The sequence below is a fragment of the Penicillium robsamsonii genome (assembly GCF_028829455.1).
Source record: "Penicillium robsamsonii strain IBT 29466 chromosome Unknown utg000008l_segment0_segment0, whole genome shotgun sequence".
In the NCBI taxonomy this organism is placed as follows: Eukaryota; Fungi; Ascomycota; class Eurotiomycetes; order Eurotiales; family Aspergillaceae; genus Penicillium; species Penicillium robsamsonii.
The window spans coordinates 386,125-405,090 of NW_026643226.1; the positions used below are offsets into that span (position 1 = coordinate 386,125).

At 49.7% G+C, this 18,966-nt stretch overlaps 8 protein-coding genes across 8 annotated transcripts; 2 read left to right on the top strand and 6 right to left on the bottom strand.

Annotated features, from left to right (window-relative positions):
- Positions 1–1,069: 1,069 nt before the first annotated feature.
- Positions 1,070–3,716, top strand: farB1 (putative C6 transcription factor (Ctf1B); the record flags this gene model as incomplete). Its single annotated transcript, XM_057235206.1, has 3 exons — positions 1,070–1,272; positions 1,324–1,490; positions 1,561–3,716. 3 exons carry the CDS (start codon positions 1,070–1,072, stop codon positions 3,714–3,716), a joined length of 2,526 nt encoding a protein of 841 aa, XP_057080524.1.
- A 218-nt stretch (positions 3,717–3,934) lies between these two features.
- N7447_010945 (transcription factor domain-containing protein) lies at positions 3,935–6,059 on the bottom strand (the record flags this gene model as incomplete). Its single annotated transcript, XM_057235207.1, has 3 exons — positions 3,935–4,662; positions 4,733–5,915; positions 5,973–6,059. 3 exons carry the CDS (start codon positions 6,057–6,059, stop codon positions 3,935–3,937), a joined length of 1,998 nt encoding a protein of 665 aa, XP_057080525.1.
- Positions 6,060–6,423: 364 nt separating this feature from the next.
- On the bottom strand, positions 6,424–7,667 carry N7447_010946 (uracil-DNA glycosylase; the record flags this gene model as incomplete). The annotated part of the gene is made up of 3 exons (XM_057235208.1): positions 6,424–6,723; positions 6,794–7,253; positions 7,306–7,667. The coding sequence occupies 3 exons, from the start codon at positions 7,665–7,667 to the stop codon at positions 6,424–6,426; spliced, it is 1,122 nt and encodes a 373-aa protein (XP_057080526.1).
- A 362-nt stretch (positions 7,668–8,029) lies between these two features.
- Positions 8,030–9,760, bottom strand: pdiA (protein disulfide isomerase PDI1; the record flags this gene model as incomplete). Its single annotated transcript, XM_057235209.1, has 4 exons — positions 8,030–8,381; positions 8,447–8,886; positions 8,951–9,329; positions 9,387–9,760. The coding sequence occupies 4 exons, from the start codon at positions 9,758–9,760 to the stop codon at positions 8,030–8,032; spliced, it is 1,545 nt and encodes a 514-aa protein (XP_057080527.1).
- A 424-nt stretch (positions 9,761–10,184) lies between these two features.
- Positions 10,185–12,009, bottom strand: atg22-1 (putative autophagy protein Atg22; the record flags this gene model as incomplete). The annotated part of the gene is made up of 2 exons (XM_057235210.1): positions 10,185–11,818; positions 11,877–12,009. 2 exons carry the CDS (start codon positions 12,007–12,009, stop codon positions 10,185–10,187), a joined length of 1,767 nt encoding a protein of 588 aa, XP_057080528.1.
- Positions 12,010–12,321: 312 nt separating this feature from the next.
- Positions 12,322–12,557, bottom strand: N7447_010949 (uncharacterized protein; the record flags this gene model as incomplete). The annotated part of the gene is made up of 2 exons (XM_057235211.1): positions 12,322–12,453; positions 12,510–12,557. 2 exons carry the CDS (start codon positions 12,555–12,557, stop codon positions 12,322–12,324), a joined length of 180 nt encoding a protein of 59 aa, XP_057080529.1.
- Positions 12,558–12,981: 424 nt separating this feature from the next.
- N7447_010950 (mediator of RNA polymerase II transcription subunit 14) lies at positions 12,982–16,267 on the top strand (the record flags this gene model as incomplete). The annotated part of the gene is made up of 2 exons (XM_057235212.1): positions 12,982–13,668; positions 13,721–16,267. 2 exons carry the CDS (start codon positions 12,982–12,984, stop codon positions 16,265–16,267), a joined length of 3,234 nt encoding a protein of 1,077 aa, XP_057080530.1.
- A 224-nt stretch (positions 16,268–16,491) lies between these two features.
- On the bottom strand, positions 16,492–18,786 carry N7447_010951 (DNA polymerase epsilon noncatalytic subunit; the record flags this gene model as incomplete). The annotated part of the gene is made up of 1 exon (XM_057235213.1): positions 16,492–18,786. One exon carries the CDS (start codon positions 18,784–18,786, stop codon positions 16,492–16,494), a length of 2,295 nt encoding a protein of 764 aa, XP_057080531.1.
- Positions 18,787–18,966: the final 180 nt, after the last annotated feature.

Consider the following 18,966-nt stretch of genomic DNA (forward strand, 5'->3'; position numbering starts at 1 on the left):
TCCACGTGATGATTGAACTCGGCAGGCCGGGTGAAACACGGATATAGATTCATAGCCCGTTTCAGGGGGCATTCCGGTCATGATTCCGAGGCTTACGGAATGTGTATTAGTATACAGTCAAGTCTTTTTTCTACTATATAGTTACAGAGAGTCTGTGTACAATTTAATTGTCTCAAGGTCCACTGTGGCCCTGGAGGCCTAGACACGGATGATAAACGTAAAGCTGTGCCAAAATGGAGCCGGGGCTATTACCTACGAGGTGATATTACAAATTAAAATCCTATATAGTTTCAGATATCGGAGTATAGCACTATGTATATAGTCCATATATATCGAGAACAGTCTGAAAACGCAGAAGAATGTATTACTCATCGGTCCAGACGTTTCCAAGGTTCCTCAAAAAATAAAAAGCCAAACCCCATGGGCTCCGCTTGTCGGAAACTGGAGAACTCTCCAGTCTTGGCTGAAATAGTCCGGGACAGTCGGGGGAATGTGGGAAAATCCTGAAAACTCCCCTTTCACACGACCCACAAGAATCTTCGCCTTTTTTTTATTATTAACTTCGGTGTTTCTCGGAGGCCCACCTAAGGGGGAAACAAGGGATAAGAGGGAGGAGATGAGCCCGAAATCACATATATATTAGTATGGAGTACATGTGTATATATATTGTAACATAGAGATAGAGAAAGGTATGACTTTCACATGGAGTCCTTTCCATGTAACGTGACCGGGCCGAGGGATGGTAGTGAACTCCCGAAGGTTTAGTGGCATATTACTTAATTGAGTAATATTTGGTGTACGGTAATATTCCAGTACTGTAGAATACTGGGGCAGTAATTTATCTATTTTCCCCTCAAACCTTGGCTGTTTGCGGGTTAAACCATGGAAAGGAAAACTGTGGGAACCTGGGGCAAACCTTGGATTAAATAAAAAAAAAGGGTTCCCTCTATTTCAGCGTTTTGTCCTTTTCCCTTTCCTCTTCTTTCCATTTCACATGCATACATTTTTCCCTTTATCACATGCTCATTGTCTCTATATAACTCGAATGTCCCCTATTCAATAACACAACATGACTGATACCGAATCTGGGAAACGAAAGGCCTCCACGGCCGGGCTCTCCCATAACCGTCCCGTGAAGAGACGCGCCTCAAAAGCCTGCTGCTGTTGCCGTGCCCGTAAAGTGCGCTGTGATGTGGTTGAGAATGGCTCTCCATGCACAAACTGCCGTTTAGATCAGGTCGAGTGCGTGGTCACGGAGAGTAAACGCAGAAAGTTCGTGGACTTGAATTAATTCTATATAAACGTCACTGACATGTGATCTAGGAAATCCCGCGTTGAGATAGAGAACCACTCTGAATCTCCAGAGGCCTCGGAGGAGAATCCTTTCCACCGACTCAGTGATCTTTCAGGGTTGGCCGATTTGGTGCCGACCTCTCCCTCGCAGGCCTCGGTGGATCTGGACCAGGGCCAACATATGCCTCATCTGTTATGTTCGTCAATTCCCTCGGAACTCCCAGGCACTACTCATTTGGCTGACAAGAGAAACCAAAAAAAAAACAGATCAAAACCAGGCTCAACGCATTGGCTCCGATGATCACTATCGACGCCGTATGGTCCCGAATCCAGCAGTTCCCGCCTCTATGCCATTAGCCAATGTGACTTCGCAAGTTCAACAATTATTAGATCCCAATTTTGGTAATACACGGTCCGCCAGTGGGTTCCTCCCGGATTACATCCGAGGACTCCCGGCACGACTCCAGAAAGAGGATATTGACTACTTGGCCGTCAAGGGTGCCTTGACCATCCCCGATGTCACACTCCGGAACGAACTATTGAAGAGCTACATCCACTATGTTCACACCTATATGCCCTTACTCGACCTGGAGGAGTTCTTGGAGAATATCGTACAGAACGATGGAATCCACCGCATCAGTCTGCTGCTCTTCCAAGCCGTCATGTTCGCCGGTGTGGCCTTCATTGATATGAAGCATTTGCAGGCTGCCGGCTACCAGACCCGCAAGGTCGCCCGGAAAGTGTTCTTCCAGCGTGCCCGTCTCCTATATGATTTCGACTACGAGGTGGACCGTATATCGCTCGTGCAGTCACTTCTGCTCATGACCTACTGGTACGAGACTCCCGATGACCAAAAAGACACCTGGCACTGGATGGGGGTCAGCTTGTCTTTGGCCCACACAATCGGCCTGCACCGGGATCCTGGAAACTCGCGGATGGATGTGCGTCGCCAACGGATGTGGAAGCGGATCTGGTGGAGCACCTATACACGTGACCGATTGATCGCCCTGGGCATGCGACGGCCCATGCGTGTTAAGGATGACGATTGTGATGTGCCCATGCTGAGTCTCGATGACTTTGAATTCCGTCCTTTCTCCCCCGAGATCGTGGCTATCGTTGGCAACTCGGAGATTCTCCAGAATGTCAGCCATCAACGCGAGCTCGCGTTGATGTTCATCGAGAAAGCCAAGCTCTGTCTCTGCGTCAGCCATGTATTATCTGCCCAGTACTCAGTCCTCAGCCATAAGTTCGGCGGCACCATGGAGACCACAATGATGCTCGTCCCGAAGAAATCCACCGCGGAGACCTTCGAGGTACGAAGTTGTGACCAGGAATTAGAGGACTGGCTGGCCAACCTCCCTATCGAAACCCAATATGTAACCTCTAATGGATCGAAGCTATCCGAGGCAGACGAAGTACTTCACTCCCACCGCGCCTTGCTGAAGATGGTCTACCTCACTACGTCTAGCGCGCTGCACCGCCCACAAGTCCTCCCCGCCATCCCTTACCCTTCCACCGACGCCGAACTCCAAGATATGTCCCGAAACAAGGTGCGATTCGCCGCAGTCGAGATCACTGCCATCGCCCAGGACCTGCATTGCCTCGACTTGACCCGGTACTACCCCACTACCGGCGTCACAGTCCTCCTACCAGCCGTCATCATCCATCTCCTCGACATCAAGTCCACTGACCCAAGCATCCGCATGACAAGCCTCCATCGCTTCTATCAATGCATGCGCATCCTCCAGCGACTGCGCGAGATCTATGCCTCCGCAGACTTCGCCACTTCTTTCCTCGAAGCTGCAATCCGCAAAGCCGGCATCCAGCTCACCGTCTCCCCCCAAGACGTCCAGTCTTCGTCTGCCTCATCACATCCCCGCGACCAACCTACCACACCCGCAGACCCCTTTGACTCTACCACCACCCCCTCTCGCCTGCACACCCTGACACCCCCGCCGGATTCCCTCGCCCAGAAGATCCCGGACCTTACATACCCCAAACTCTCCGGTCCTGCCGCGGGTGGACTGTCTACCGGGGACCTGTTCGCTTCGACGCCGCCGCACTCCGATGGAAGCGAAAACGGGAGCACCAATAACCTCAATCCAAATGCCAACCGCAACAAGGATCGCGATGCCTTTGTTATGCCCTCTGAAATGAGTCTTACCGAACTCATGGATCTGGCAAATGATGCCGAGGTTACCCAAAATGACTTCGACGCCCTCATTAACTTTGACGATCCGGGCAATGCCGATTTCTTTACTGATGACAATGCCCAACAAAGCGGCGCCCCAGATCAGGAGAAGGGCTTTGGTTTTGACGTTGATAATGTGAACATGATGGGCTTTGATACTAAGGCTGTTGATTTTTCCCATTTGGCGGACAACAGCATGCCCGAGCATGAAGCTATGAAACTTTCAGACTGAACACTACATTCGAGAGGCAACTCGGGCTTGGACACAGTCAGTCTCTGGTCTGCAAATACGATGAACGGCGTTTCACGTGCCCGTAGGTATATCTTACATGTTCCTTCGAAGGTTGGACACAGGTCAATGGCCCGGCACTAAAATTCATGCTGCATCATGTCGTGTATAGTTCCTTTTTCAATTTTTTTATACACAGTATATATTTATAATGATGATGATTACGACTGCAGATCATGCGTTTGCCCTTCAGTGTCCATAAAAATAGGGTCCCAGAAATTGGTGGGTAGAGAGATATCTAGGAACTCTCCAAATAGTGTGTCAATGTCTGTAAATCCGTCTTGCATAGATGTATCCAGATCGCTCACCGGAGGTTGGAGGACCTCCATTGCGATTTCCGGCGCCGGAGACACAGTTGTGGTTCCATAGCTGTTATTGCGCTGCCTCTTGGCTCGGGGGGAATCATTGTCTTGGGGTACAGAATTAGTCATCCCTAGCCCCTCTGATACCGAGCTGTCGGCGCTGACTTGTTTATGCGTGGACTCTGCCACATGCTGTGGGCCTATAGGGATTGCTCCAGAGGATTGTGATTTGCCCTGGATCTGGTGCAAGGCTTTTTGGCCCAGCCGGGCCATCGCCTCGGCGGAATACCAGTACGGACTAAGGTTTTCTAGAACAGAGCGGCACGCCTCGAGACTAGCTTTCGCTCGGTCGAGGTGCGTGATAAGTCTGCTCGAGCGGAGTTGTCGGTATGAGACACCCATCGACAAGGTGACAGAGTATGGCACGATTGGAAGAGGTGGTAGGTCATCTGCACATTCTGATGCGACGATGGAGTGAATGCGAACAGCTGCTAGCCCTTGTCTGACAGACGAGAGCCTGGTGCTATCGATGTTCTCAGTGGGTTTATACCGGCAGGACAAAATAGCCACAGAATGATAATAAATCTCTAAGAAGCCTGCTCGCGGTTAGTTCAAAGTCCTGACGGTACAGCAGAGATCCCCATATGACAGACATACCTAGAGTAGCAAAATCCAGATCATCTTGGGTATCCTCCCCTACAATATCCTCAAATGCAGGGAACCCCTCTTCCCACCCGCTTGTGGTTTCCGCGGAGGGTCGATAGAACGATATCACAGTTGCGAGTAGGTCTGAAACAGCAAGCCACACATCGAAAGCCCCTCGTGACGTCTGAGCCCTGACACTGGGTTTCACGACCCCGATATCACGGTCAGCTAGAAGAACCGGCCGGCCACCGATACTTGCATGCATCTTGTCCAATGTCCATAAACACCAAAAAAGTTTAGTCAGGGAATTTGTGGAGGTTTGATTCGGTCGGCCAAGATGCAATCCTACCGTTTGGGCCTGGTGGATAGCTTGGCAGAGGTGCAAAGACGCTGCCTCGGCCCCTTCAAGACCTTCACAATGCAGGGACATCAGTGCAAGGATGCGGATCCGTGTCAACCGATCCGGCTCTAGCTCTGCGTCCATGGCGACAACCAGCCCCTTATAAATCTCAGAACAGAATTGACGTGACGATAGGATTGGGCCACCTGACACAAGGCGTAAGTACGGATTGGCCGCACAGGTCTTGGCTGCGGCGAGGCATATGGCTTTTTCTAGAAACACAGACGCCATCCCTTCTGCTTGGGCTTGGATAAATTCCTGATCGACTATTGGTACAATATGGTTAACCTTGGAGAAATAGATATCGGACAAATACTGCCGCGTCCCGAGGGGTAGTCGTTCGCATGCTTGCATCCCCGCGGTAAATCGTTGGTGAAGTAATGATGCAATGGCATGGCCATCCATTGTCGTTTCGGCCGGAAAATTGGTTCCATATTCTTCGGCTGTGGCTTGTCCTCTCTGTACGCTCCGGGGCTTCGCTTTCTGCGCAACTGGGGAGTTGATCCAGAGCCCGATGCGATCCCGTAGAGGGCTCCCAGTCGGCTCATCTAATCTTTCGCGAATCAGGGATTCGGGATTGAGATCTCCCACAAATCGCTCGGTGGCAGGGACCGATAACGAAGCTGGATTATCGGATATTGTCCGTGCTCGGTCTATGTGCGCGGATGCAGGAAGCTGCTCGCCATTAGAGACATATCTGTGGGTGGGCCTCGCAGGGTCATCGTTCAATTGCGGTGACCGTCGACTCGGATCATTGGAGGGCTCCCATTTGGGGATTAAATGTCGGCACCGTTTCTGTTGTGAGGTTAGATGGAGGATTGCTCGGTTTCAATGTTCTCATTGCGTACGCACCTTTGATCGTTGGCATGTGGGACAAGCCCGCAAGGCTCGCGTGCGATTCCGCGACTGAGGGATATCCGGGAGCCAAGTGAGTTCCATCTAGGAAAATCATTTACAAGACAGGTGCTTTTTTATAGGGGAGGTTTTTAGTCGAGATCGAGATTGGCTTATCGATAAGGAGCTTCCAAGATCTCGGACCCCGGGAACCAATGAGCTTAAGCTTACGAAGTACACATTGGGAACTATGCATTTTGCTACTTCAATTGGAATGACAATTAGTGTAAATATGTAAGTAGGTCCGAAATCGATCTGAAATACCATGCGCCTGACTTTTAACTCATTAGATACCCCTAGGTTGAAACATGGAAACAACATTGAAACAACATGGAAGCAAATACAGCCAACAGGACTTTTCTAAGCCAGCACAGGGAGACCTCAAGATAGGTATCATGTAGTCAGAAGTCTAAACTGGATTTGAAGAATTTTCCGCTGCTTCAGCTGCTACCAGGGCTTCAACAGCTTCATCATCATCAAACTCATCAATCTCATCAAACTCCCCAGGCTGGACTTTGGCATCTTCAACCTTGGCAGATTGAGGCTCAACTGGCACGTTGTTGGCCAAAGTGGTCGAATCTTCCTTGTCAGAAACGTAAGGAGCCACCAGAGGGGTTTTGGACGGCACTAAGCTCCAGTCAATGATTTCGGCTTCTCCGTACCGTGAAGCAAGCCAATCATTGCACTTCTTGAAGTGTCCATTTTTGAACTATATACCAGCCTGTCAGCCAAGAAGAGTTTCAATGACAAGTCAAGTCCCTAGAAGATGATCTACTCACAAAGCCATTATGCGCACTCAGAGGACTGGGATGCACAGATTGTAGAATGCAATGCTTCTCTTTGTTGATTTTTGCCACTCTGGTTCCGGCAGGCCGGCCCCAAGCAAGGAAGACGACGCCGTTGGTTCTTACCCGAGCAACGAGATCGATAACCTTCTGCGTGAATTTCTCCCAGCCCTTGTTGGAATGACTGTTGGCCTGGTGGGCACGAACAGTAAGGCAAGTGTTGAGCATCAGGATGCCACGCTCAGCCCAAGGTATGAGTAGCCCTCCCTTATCGGGCGGTGATTCAAAGTCAGGATAGTCGACCTTGATACCCTTGTAGATATTGAGCAATGATGGCGGGGCTCGTACAGGGGCACGGACGGAGAAACATAGCCCATGAGCTTGGTTGTGATTATGATACGGATCCTGGCCAATGATGACCACTTTGACGCTGTGCAGGGGTGTGTATCGGGACCTACGGTCTGATCAGCACACGGGTTTGAGCTAGATAGGGCGATCCAATTCACCAAGAATAAACATCCTCCTCCGGTGGAAAGACCTTGACTTTTGAATCTTTCTCCTTCTTCAGGAAGCGCTTCAAGTTCAAGAATTCAGTGCTGACCACTTCATCCTTCAAGTGAGCGAGCCAGCTCTCATCCAAGGTATCGATTTCCAGCTGCAATAGTTCCTTTTGTTCTGGTGTCAGGGAAGCAACCCATTTTGCCTTATCAAAGCTGCTTGACCTTGGAATTGGTGTTGAAGTTGATTGATTGCTCGGGGGTTTGGGCTTTGGAGCTCCAAAGAATGCAGTGATGCTTCCACCTTTAGGTTTTTTCGAGTCAGGGGCGGAGAGATGCTCTGATTTTCTTTTTATGGCAGGGCTGGCCATGATGGATGGGTAAATAGGACGCTTGCAGAGTTGACCCCAGAAGTTCCAAGGTTGTCGGGGACTCCGGAGACGATAAGAGATCGACGCGCCTTCACGCGACGCGACTGATCTACAAGGCTGAGATGGGCTATGGTGATGAAATCTAGACGCTAGAATTAATTCGTAGAATTCTCAAAATTTGTGATATCGTAAAAATCTTTGCTGATTTACTGGTTTACTGATTTAATCAATACTAGCCACTACAAAGAGTCTGGACTTTGACATAGCGATCTACGGGAAATTGAACATAGCATCGAATAGAGTTCGGGTTCAGACAAAGAATACAAGATATGGAGTTACACATTCAAAAATCCAGTAAGCGCTTAAAGCTCATCGTGAACATCCTTCTCATCGGCTGCGGGAGACTCAGTGGCCTTGGGGGCAGCAGTGACCTCGGGACGCTCCTCGGGCTTCTTGGCGCCATCGGCCAGGCCGTCCACCTGATACTTGCCGTTCTCCTTGATGAAGGTGACCAGATCCTCAACGGTACGGGAACCAGCGTACTCAATAGGGGAGTCCTTAGCACCAGCGGGGTAAAGCTTGATGGTAGGGAAGCCAGTGATGGAATCGGGCACATCGTTGGCAGTGGCGTCAACCTTGGCGACAGTGACCTTCTCACTCAGCTCGGGGACATCGGCGTACAGGGCGGCAAGCTCTTCGTACTTGGGGGCAAGACTAGTGATAATAGGTTAAAGATGCGGGAAAAAAAGAGATGACAGATGAGCTGTAGAAAGACTTACGACTTGCAATGTCCGCACCAGGGAGCGTAAAACTCAACCAGGACATCCTTCTCATTGTCAATGACAACCTCCTGGTAGTTGCGGCCAACAACAACGGTAACAGATCCCTCCTGGGTCTCGGGAATGGGCTCGGACTTGAGGCTAGGGTCAACCTTGCCGTCGAGGACGTCCTTGATGAACTTGCCGACATCCTTGGCATCAACCTTCTTGGTCTGGTCATAAGGGTACTTGGCGTTCTTGGTGGTGTCCTGGATAGCGAAAGCAGGGAACTTCTCGGGCTCAAGGTTGAGGTTGCCAGCGTGAGCGCCGAAGAGCTTAGCATCAAGGGTAACAATGTTGATAGCTCCACGGTGGGTCTCAGCGATGGGACGGAAATCAGCAGCGAACTGCTCGCGCTCCTCGGGAGTCTCGGCGAAGATGTAAGCCAAGGGAATACCGGCCTAAATTGTTGTAGATAGTCAGTTTCTTTTCTTGCTCAAATACGGGACAGGAGCTAAAACATACCGCCATGTACTTTGAGTAAGTCTCGGGACCAAGCTCACCAACAAGAGGAGTGCTAGCGGTCTTGACCCATTCGAGGATTGCCTCATCCTCCAGCTTTCCGTCGTACACGGCCTTCTTCTCATCGAAGTCCTTGTAGAGAACAATGGAGGGCTGTTTGGCACCCTCGGCCTTAGCGAGAGCAGCGTCGTTCGAGGCAGCGAAGAGGAAGTTGTCACGCTGGGATTCAGCGAAGGAAGTGAAGCTCTTGTTGGCGGCCTTGTCATCAGAAGCCACGTATCCGATAATCACAATCTTGTCCAAGGCCTTGAATTCCTCCAGATTCTCCTCGTTCACATTTGAGACGGCGGGCATGGACTGCTTGGTCATGTATGAAATGATTCTGTGGAAGAAACGCGTTAATTACAAGCACAAGAATCAGGAACGTAGAATGACTTACGCGTCGGACTGGCGGGCACCAGCGTAGGGCTTGTGTGAATCGGGGCCACGGAAGACCTTCAGAGTAGGGTAGCCATCCACTTCATAGGTTCGGCACAGCTCCTCCTCCTCAGTGCAATCCACCTTGACCACGGGAATATCCTTGGCCTTCAGCTCTGTGGCAGCCTCTTCATATTTGGGGGCAAGGGCCTTGCAGTGACCGCACCAAGGTGCATAGAACTCAGCGAGCACCAAAGGGTGCTCCTTGACAAAGTCATCGAAGGTATCAGTTGTCAATGTGACGACATTGGCGTCGGCATCGGCAACTTCAGGTTCAGCAGCGTGGACTGCAGTAGCTCCAAGGAGGGTCAGGACTAGAGGGGCGAAAGACCGCATTGCAAAAAGATAAATCAAACAAAAGCCCAAAATGTTCAATGTTAGAAGGAATTAGAGACAAGCTTTAAAAAGAAGGAGGGAAGGTTTTATGGGGGGTGGAACTTGAGGACAGTTTGTTCACTAAAGGTGGAGCTCTGTGACTGGGCGATGCAGGGCTGCAAGGGATATTGTACCTGGTACCTCCACTACCAGGCTAATTTATGGGGACATTTGAGTACAAGGCACTTAATCCTTATAAATTAAGGTACAGGTACCCCGTATAGGTACACTCTATAATGGGAACGGACACATGCCCTTGCTATTTAGTATTGTTGACAAGTGGCCTTATTACTTTAACATGTTTCCACTTCTTGAGTTAGTCTACCAAATATACTGAAAGCAAAGAGAAAAGAAAAGAAAAAGCAATGCTGCTTGACACATCACATTAGTCTTCGATCGGGTCTGTGGTTTGAATGGTCCCATATTCAGATCCTTGCGATATCCCGTCCAATTCGACTCCCAACGCCAAGGCATCTCGTTTCCCACGGTCAACATCCACCAAAAGCATAAGTGGTAGTGGCACAATAATTAAAACTGCCAAGAACACAAATGCCGGTCGAATCTCACCGTAGCGATCCGTAATGGCGCCAACAATGGCTGGCCCAAAAACGCTAGACCCTTTGTCGGTGATTGCATAAAGCGCGTAGAAAGCCGCTTCGTAACCTGGGGGAATGAGTTGCCCGAAGAAACTTCGACAGTATGATGACAGTCCACCCATCACAAGGCCATAAACAGCCCCCAAAGGATACATTTCCCAAGGTTGATGGAGACCAAGACCCACACGCTGTACAGCCGGGATGAACCCAAGAAGACCATACAGTGGAATGAGCTCAAACAGGATGATGCACGCAATAATTGTCTGAGAGGCTCGTAGATTGAAAAAATTTGATATGTAGCTCCAGGAAAACGCACCGAATACCCCTGCAAGCATGACGATCACATTAATCAGTCCCAGGGCGGCAGGTTTCATGTTCAGTTGGGTTTTCGCAAACAGTACAGCAGTGCCACTGACAGTGGCAATTCCGTCACTGAGAAGAAACCAGGCAGCAAGGAAGATCATGATGTCTTTCAGTTGTCGCGCCCGCATCACGGTTTTCCCAAGAGATTTCCAGGCATAGACCATGTATCCGATCCACGAATGGAGCGGTTTGCCGTCATTACCTAATAAAGGCGGTCCTGGTCGAGTGCGCAGCCACAAGGCTGCCGGGATGGTGAAAACGAACCACCATAACCCAATTAGGAAGAGCACAAGGCGTAATGAGAATGTTGGTGGACGCACGACCACAACAACTAAAATAGAAAATACCTGTAGAACCACTGCACCGATGTAGCCTATACCGATGCCATTGGACGAGATGCTGGTGGAAAGTCTAAGCTCGAGAGAAGTGATAGAGCCAGCAGACGTTTTTGTGATATCCCTATTAGGCCCGAGTAGCGGCGTGGAGTAATCGACATTTGTTCGGTCAATATCTCCGGTCGAATAAAATAAAGGGCCGCTGGGGCTCGTCACATTACCACCTGACGGCGTCGCCGCTTCACTTTCCTTGAGCAATGGGTGGTGGCGGACGAGAACAGGCAGAAACGAGTTCAACAGGACAAAAGACGCACCAAAGCAAGTATTTGAAATGATTGCAAGCAGCCCACCTAGTAGGTAAACTTTAGGGACCACAAACAAAAACAACATAGTCGCAATTGAACCAATGAAAGCAAAAACAACCAAGAGTTTCTTGCGATAGGTTCCATGGTCGGCGGCTCCTGACATTGAAATGATCAGGACTGCCTGAACCAAGACGCTCAACGAAAAAGTGTATAGGGCAAAGCTTGCAGTGTTGATTTCAGCGCCGAGAAAGTAGATGATACACTGACCGCCATCTGACACCTGGGGAAGATATACCGGTGCATCCGAGCCTGGTGATGGCAGTGAGGGGGTCCAACTTGCGCTGCATGGTGTGGCTTTGTCAGACAGCAAAACGCCCCGATCCCGAGCCATTTGCTCTAGCGTTATCGGAAGAAATGAACCTTTCTCAGATCAGATAAAGTCTAGGACGAAGATCCATGAGAGTAGAATCACACATACCCATGGCACATACTACAAAAACCTCGGCAGCCCAGCCATAGCAATACCAGCCAGCGAGCTCCCTCTTGCTGGTCGGCCGGGTGTCATCACCAGGATATTGAGGAAGAGACTCAACATTCCCCTGTATACTCATGACAAGGGAAAGCTAAATGGCCAGAAATAAATCAAATGAGGAGGCATACAGTGAGGGAATAAAGAGTTGAAAAGTTGGGTTAACGATGCTCAGATGGTAGTGATTAAATGGGTAAAGAGGTGAAGTCATATGAGAGCCAATGTTGACTTTCTGGAGTGAGGCCTCTTACAAGGTATGGATACCAAGAAGTCACTGAGAACCTCAGGGCCAGTATTAAGCTATACTGTATCGGTTGTAGTGATACTTCCAATAATACACCATTTAATACCAATATCGTATATATAATACATCACAATACCAGGCATCAAGGCATCAAACAGAAGGCGGTAGGATAATGCATGCAGCGCATCGCGCTTTGATCAACCCGTCTCGGGCTTGAGATATTGACCCAGTCCTCTTCTGGGCACTCATTTTCTTCCCTCCTTCTTTTCCAGACTCATGAATCTTTAAATTCACCTCAGTCAGTTACTTTGCCAGTTACTTTGCCCTTCGCTTCCTACCAGCCCACGTTGTTTTACTTCCTCGCATTGCGACAATCCTGCTATCATCCTTGAAATACCTAGATCCCCGATCGCATATCTCGTCACAGCTAGTTTCCAGACAGATTGAAGTTGAAACCTGGGCGATCCGGTGCTTTTTTTTTTTCTCTCACTAATTCCGATCCCGATCCGTTGCCATCCACGCCCGAGCCTCGACCGACCATTTGAGGCCCATTCGAATCCTAAGCTGTGCGCCAAGCTCCTCCGATTATGAGCGTGGCCTTCTGTTTGCACGGTCCATGAAACGCATGGCATAAGATTGAGGACCTACCTGTGGCCTTATCTTTGATTTCAGCTTCCCTTCCTACCCCAGCGCCGACTGGCTCGAGCCAACAGTGCCTATATTGCGTCGCTTGTTCTGTGCCGTGCAGAGGGCCGAGGAGGGGAAAACTTCGACAGACAATTATAGAGCAGCTAGGCTGTACTTCTAGAAATGCCCGGCGTCGTCATGGACAATGTCAACATCGAGGGATCTGTCGGGCGGCCAGGCCTCAATGAGGCCAGGAATGGTGCGCTTGATGTGTTTCATAATTCCGATAAGTCTGGTCATCTCTCCGGCATGAATGGATCGGTTCATGTCAATGGCACATCGAGCGGGACTGCTGCTTCAAATCAACATTCAAGAACGCTCGCAGATAAGGCAATGGAAATCATGCCGACAACGCCCTTTAAACTGCCACATATCACACAGGGATTCTTTCCATTCGGGACATTGGTCAATCGTTCAGTGCAGGAATGTTGGAATGAGCTTTCGGAGTTGATTACAGAATTGGCTACGATACAAGTGCCAGCCTCGGGTGGTTCGATCAATGGAAAACCAGCGGGCAACCAGTCATCGGAGAATGTGCATAAGAAGTTGCGATTGTTGGGTTTTGCCCATGCTAAGAGAGCCGAGTTCATCAAACTCCTGGTCCTCTCGCAATGGAGTCGACAAGCTGCAGATGTTAGCAGACTCATTGATATCCAAGGGTTCATTCGCACTCGACACCAATCATACGACGCAGCTCTCCAGTATGTTGGTGAAGTGAAACGAGATCTTGTCCGAGCACAAGTCGCCAACCCGGATTTAAAAACAGCCGTGGAGGTATTATCAAAGGGACGAGTAGCCTCTTTGCCAGATGTGAGTTTCCCCAATAGATTTGCAATTTGCACTACTCTAACATATTTACCAGCTCGGCTACAAACCTCCCACGCCACTGACAGCACGAGCAACACTCAAGAAGCTACTCAAACTCAATCGAATCATCAGCGTGCGATTGGCATTACACGATTCAGTGCCGGTCCCACTACGCAATTACCAAGTCCATGATGGCCGGGTAACATTCACGATTTCTGGTGAATTTGAACTTGATCTCTCAGTCGCGGAAGAGTCAAAGGAATCACAGTTTTTCTTCGTGGACATTCGCTTCCTTTTCTCGCCATCATCACCTATCCCAAAAGGTCGAATATTTAATGAACTTGATGCTAAGATCAATGATCTTCTCCGTGATGATGGCCTGATGGGGTGTTTCCAATTTCTCCACGGTCTCGTTCTTACGAACAAAATCAACATTCTCTTCAAGCAAGCCGTGGACCTTTCTCGAGGCCTCTGGGCAGATGCGTTGCGTATCGAGCTTTTACATCGAACACTTGTCATTCAATATTGGCCTCAGAGATCAGGACCGAAGAGCTGGCTCGAAATCGGAGTCAAGAGTGGTCACCGCAGTGGCAGTTCTAGCGACCCGAAGCCTGGGATATCTCACCTCGGCTTCCGATGGATGCGTGACGGTCAGCAGGTCAGCAGCGATGCCATCAGGTTCAACTCGGGTGATCTATCTATGGAGCTTATTCTGAGAAGCGTCATCGCATTACACACGTCGCACCTTCTCTCTGCCGCATTCACCACCCTCAAAAAGCATATTCTTTTCTCGAATCACACACTATCACTACAGGCTTCACTATCGCCAACAGAACCCGGAGATTGCCGCCTTGATGTGCAACTCACAGCCTCCCGTTCTCTTCGGGTTTCTATCGAGCCTATGTCAGGGTCCATTACCCTGTGTGGGACACCACATGTGTTGGAACGTCTCGATGGTGACCGAGGGCTTTATAAATCATCAATAGAAGAGATATTATCTCGTGTCGCCCGGCTGCGGTGTATCACTGCAGTGGACGAGATTGACTCCGGAACAAAGGCACTCGGTCTCGAACCTGTGAACCAAAGAGTACTAGGGCTTGATCCCCGCAAGCTGTTCCCTCCTGGTGTAATGCGGACCGCTTTCTTCACCCATCGGCTTTGGAACCGGCACTGGGTCGCTGCAGCGACCAGTAGCATGGATGGTGACCGCTGGTGGCTTGTTCAACTTCGACCAACCGACGCAGTGAAAATGGGTCCATTTTATAGTATCGGCGATCATAGCATGAGTGTTCCACAGGCCCACATGGTCAGTGAAACCCTCGTTCCTCCACAGAGGCAACTCAACTACACAACGTGCGCCGATCTGGTCCATGGTCTCACTGGAATCCTGGCGATCCATGCCAATGCGCGCTATCTGGCAGATTTGCCAGCCATGCATTTCTGGCCATCATTGAAAGAATTGCAGTTAGAAACGGATCTCACAGTCCCAGATCTCTTATTCAACTACAGCTCGTCCACGCTTCCATCTGCTTTCCAGGTTACGTTGCCCCTCGGGGTAAAAAAGCAGTCGCAATTCAAGGAAATGATTCGACTGGCGTTCCACGGAATTGACAGCCAGAGCCACTCTGTCATAGTGATGGCTCACGGCACTTTGAAAACCCGCATCAAGTCCTTGGTCCCGCTCGTCTCAAAGATGGATACTTCGTTGATCATTGAAGACAAGGGTGCTGGCTTCGCGCTTCGTTTGCTTGTGCCAGCTGGACATTCTGTCGTCGCTTGTTTGTTTGAACTCTTACAGCGACTTGAATGTGTTCTCTCTATTCTCCAGTCCCTCATACGGAAGGGAATGGAGCCCCGATCTTTGTCCTTATCGAGAATCGATTTTGCCTACGGGCCCGAAAACAAATTTTTTGCTTTCTTTGATATCAGCGCCGAGGGGCCTTCTTTGTCTGACTTCGTTGACGTTGCAGATGCTATCTCGAAGACTAGGCCTCTTTTCCGACTGAAACTGGGCATCAAATTCGAAAGTTCCAGCCCTCATCGCCGGATTCAAGAGCCCCTCAGCGTGGCTTTGAACCAGCGGTTCACTGAAGCTGGTGTTGAATCAACCCTCCAACTCTTAGCTACCACGCTTCCTCTACTGCGGTCATTGGATCAAATTACACAGTCGAATCAGACAGATCTGTCAATTGTGCAAATCATCGCGCGCAAACCGACTGTATACCTGATTCACTATCCTCGACTGAGGTCTCGTTTCCACTTGAGTGCAGTGATGCACCAGGACCGGTTGGTCTGGATGTTAAGGGACGCCAACGGAATGGATCAGTCTGGTCGGACCCAAATCGCAGCTTTTATACAAGAGAAACTCTACCAGTCGAAAGGGGATGGTTGGAATGGTCTTGGGGATGGAGTGGTAGCGAGTATCAACAAGGTTGGAAGCCTCATACTCGAGATGCACGAGTGCCTTAACGCCTCCCATATTCAACTCGACAGAGAAGTGGAAGTCAACCCCGAGCAAATCCCAAAACAATTGCACATCCAGGGCTCGATACCTGCCGCTCCACAAGCCAGAGGAAATACCGATGTCATAACCATTGACTAAGCATTGTGGTGATGCCGACCTTGGGAGGTCCGTCCATAATTTCCATATCCGATCTAGGGCTTCGACGTAGCTCAAGACCTATTTTGAGCCTTTTCCATTTTAATGCAAGAGCAACTACAGTGTTCTCTTCATGATGTATTCCTAGGTCTCGAATATGACATAGCATCTAAATTTATTTCTGTTCATGATGCGTAAAATTTAATTAAATCGTTCCTTCAACCAGCTTAACAACGCTCTTCCCTGATCTTCCCTCGGTTGCGTAACACATCATACTCGACCCATCTGGCCATGGGAGTACCACCTTCCGGTAGCAAACGCCCGGGGTTCATGACATGACAGCCCTCATATGTCATACAGAACGGTGCAGCCTCGGGGTCTGCAAGTACCAATGCGGTTGGCAGCGGGTACAACTGTATGGCCGAGGCATGGTCCCATAATACGGGCCGCAATGGTAACGGAAATGGGGAGATGGTTCCTTGGTCCAAGATGGTCTTGACGAGTCTGCGGGCCATTGACGCCCCAGACGAGGCGGTTGCAACATTGGTGCCCTGTTGCTGGCCCATATCTTCGATCTGGCTCTCACGCGCAGCAAAGATCGCATCGCCAGCAGGACTGCTCGAGGGCTCATGTATTGTAACATCTGACTCGTTGTCAAGGGTAGTGTTGACAGCGCTGCGTCTCAGTCTTCCCGAGATATCATCTCGAAAGATGGCGATGTCATGCACTGGCCCGAACCATGAAAGACGTGCCGGATTCGAGGTCCAAATTGCATCACCCGCGGGTTCGGGAGTTTGTGACCTATTCAATTCTGAGTTTGCTGTTGCAAATGCACGTTTTACTCGAGAGGTGAACAATTCCGGGATTGGTTGTCGTGGTACCGCTGAGGCTGCACCAGCAGAGAATGCCGATGCCCAAGGATCATTATCACCTGGCACAAAAACAAAGGTCGAGTGTTGTAGCAACGCTGGGAAATCAGATAAAACCAGCGCCAACGAGTCGAAGTATTCCTTGTATTCGATACTCCCGGCTCGGCCACCTCCACTGATGATAGCTTTCTGCGCAAAATTGCCGATCAAGACAAAGGCTTGTGGGCGTTCAGTAAGAGACAGATCATTGTAGGTACTGAAAACCTTCTTCAGAGCATCCAGTGTCTTCATGTTGTCTAGGTTGATCTCACTCATGATAGCGACTTTGAGCTTGGTCTTCTCTGGTACGTCCTGGTCCCCTCGTAGGCACTTTTCCTGGATTCTTCTCATTCGTGCACCCTGGGCACGTTCACTTCCCAATCCGAGAAAATCAACCCACCCAAATCCTCCACTAGAACTCAGCTGTCCACTGCCGTGGCGACTGCTTGTTCCTAGCGAGATATCACGTCGCTCACAGGGAGGTCCGCAGATTGATATGCCGACAAACTGACCTCCAATTGCACCACCAACTCCTGTATTCCCTCCCAATGTAGCACCTTTTACCATCTCTTCTTCTTCGTAGACGCCATCGACAAGCACAATCATGCCTGGCGCAAACCATGCACTATCTTCGGGTATCATTCGGGCATGGCTCAAGTCCAATGCTACACTTCCAGTCAAGTCCACCAGGGACAAATCTCCAGTAGGAGAGATTGCAAGCAATCCTAGCAGTAGATGCGAGGTTCCACTTCTGCCCAGCAAATTTGCGATTGGCGTCAGTTTATAGGATTGTCGGTGTGCAAGATTGGACGATGAACGTTGCAGTGAAGGAATACCAGCGACCCCCAATGAGCTCTGGAAAGATTCATTGCGGAGTAATCGCTGATATACAAGATTGTATCGATCTCGGAATAGTGCAGTTTTGTGAGATGGTGATGGAAACAAGGACGGCTTTGACTTCAGGTCTTCGAAATATTTCTTGTCGACGTTATATGTCAAGCGCGGAAGATCAAAGGCGTCGATCACTTTAAGCCAATGTCTTGGGTAAAGTGACAACTGTGTGTCATCTTCTTCAGCGGCCCCTTGGTTTGAGATATCGCCCGCTGTTTCAACCCGCCCATCATCTATACCCAGTGTGGATGCCTTCAAGGAACCATCCTGGGAAGTCATTTTCCCAATAACAACCCTTCCACCACTCATACTACCCTCGAGAGTTTGCAGTATTGTCTTTAGGGACGCTCCTTTTCCTTCCTCAACAATCACGCCTCCGCCGGCTCTTTTCCATATCTTGGCAACCTCGTCCAGGACTCGCTCTGCTAGGCCTTCCTCGCGCCATCCTGAGCCACAGTTCTTGCCCACAAACACTGCTATTGTTTGAAGTGCGGATGATGAAATTGTGAGATTATGTTTGCGGGTAAAGGTTCGAAAGGCTACTGGGCGCAGGGTTGATGGAGGGAGTAAGATTGGTAAAATGGATGTTTTGGGGGGAGGCGCATTTCCCTTGGGTATCCGGAATGGGCGCGCTGGTGTCCCAAATGCAGGCGAGGATGAAGGAATTGGATCCCCTGTTGCCCTTCTGAAGCGATCAGGATGTCGTGGCGTTGAGGCGTCCATGTTGTCTCGAGACTTCAAGAAACGCGACAAAGCCTGATAAATTTGATATCGGTTCAGAATCTCAAGCGAAAATTAATTCAGAATAGAAAAGAATCTGGTAAAAAGCCAAAGTAAATGCATAGGTAGAGAGGTGAGGAAGAGAGAGGAAGAAAGAGAGATCCCAGAATTCAATTAAATCGA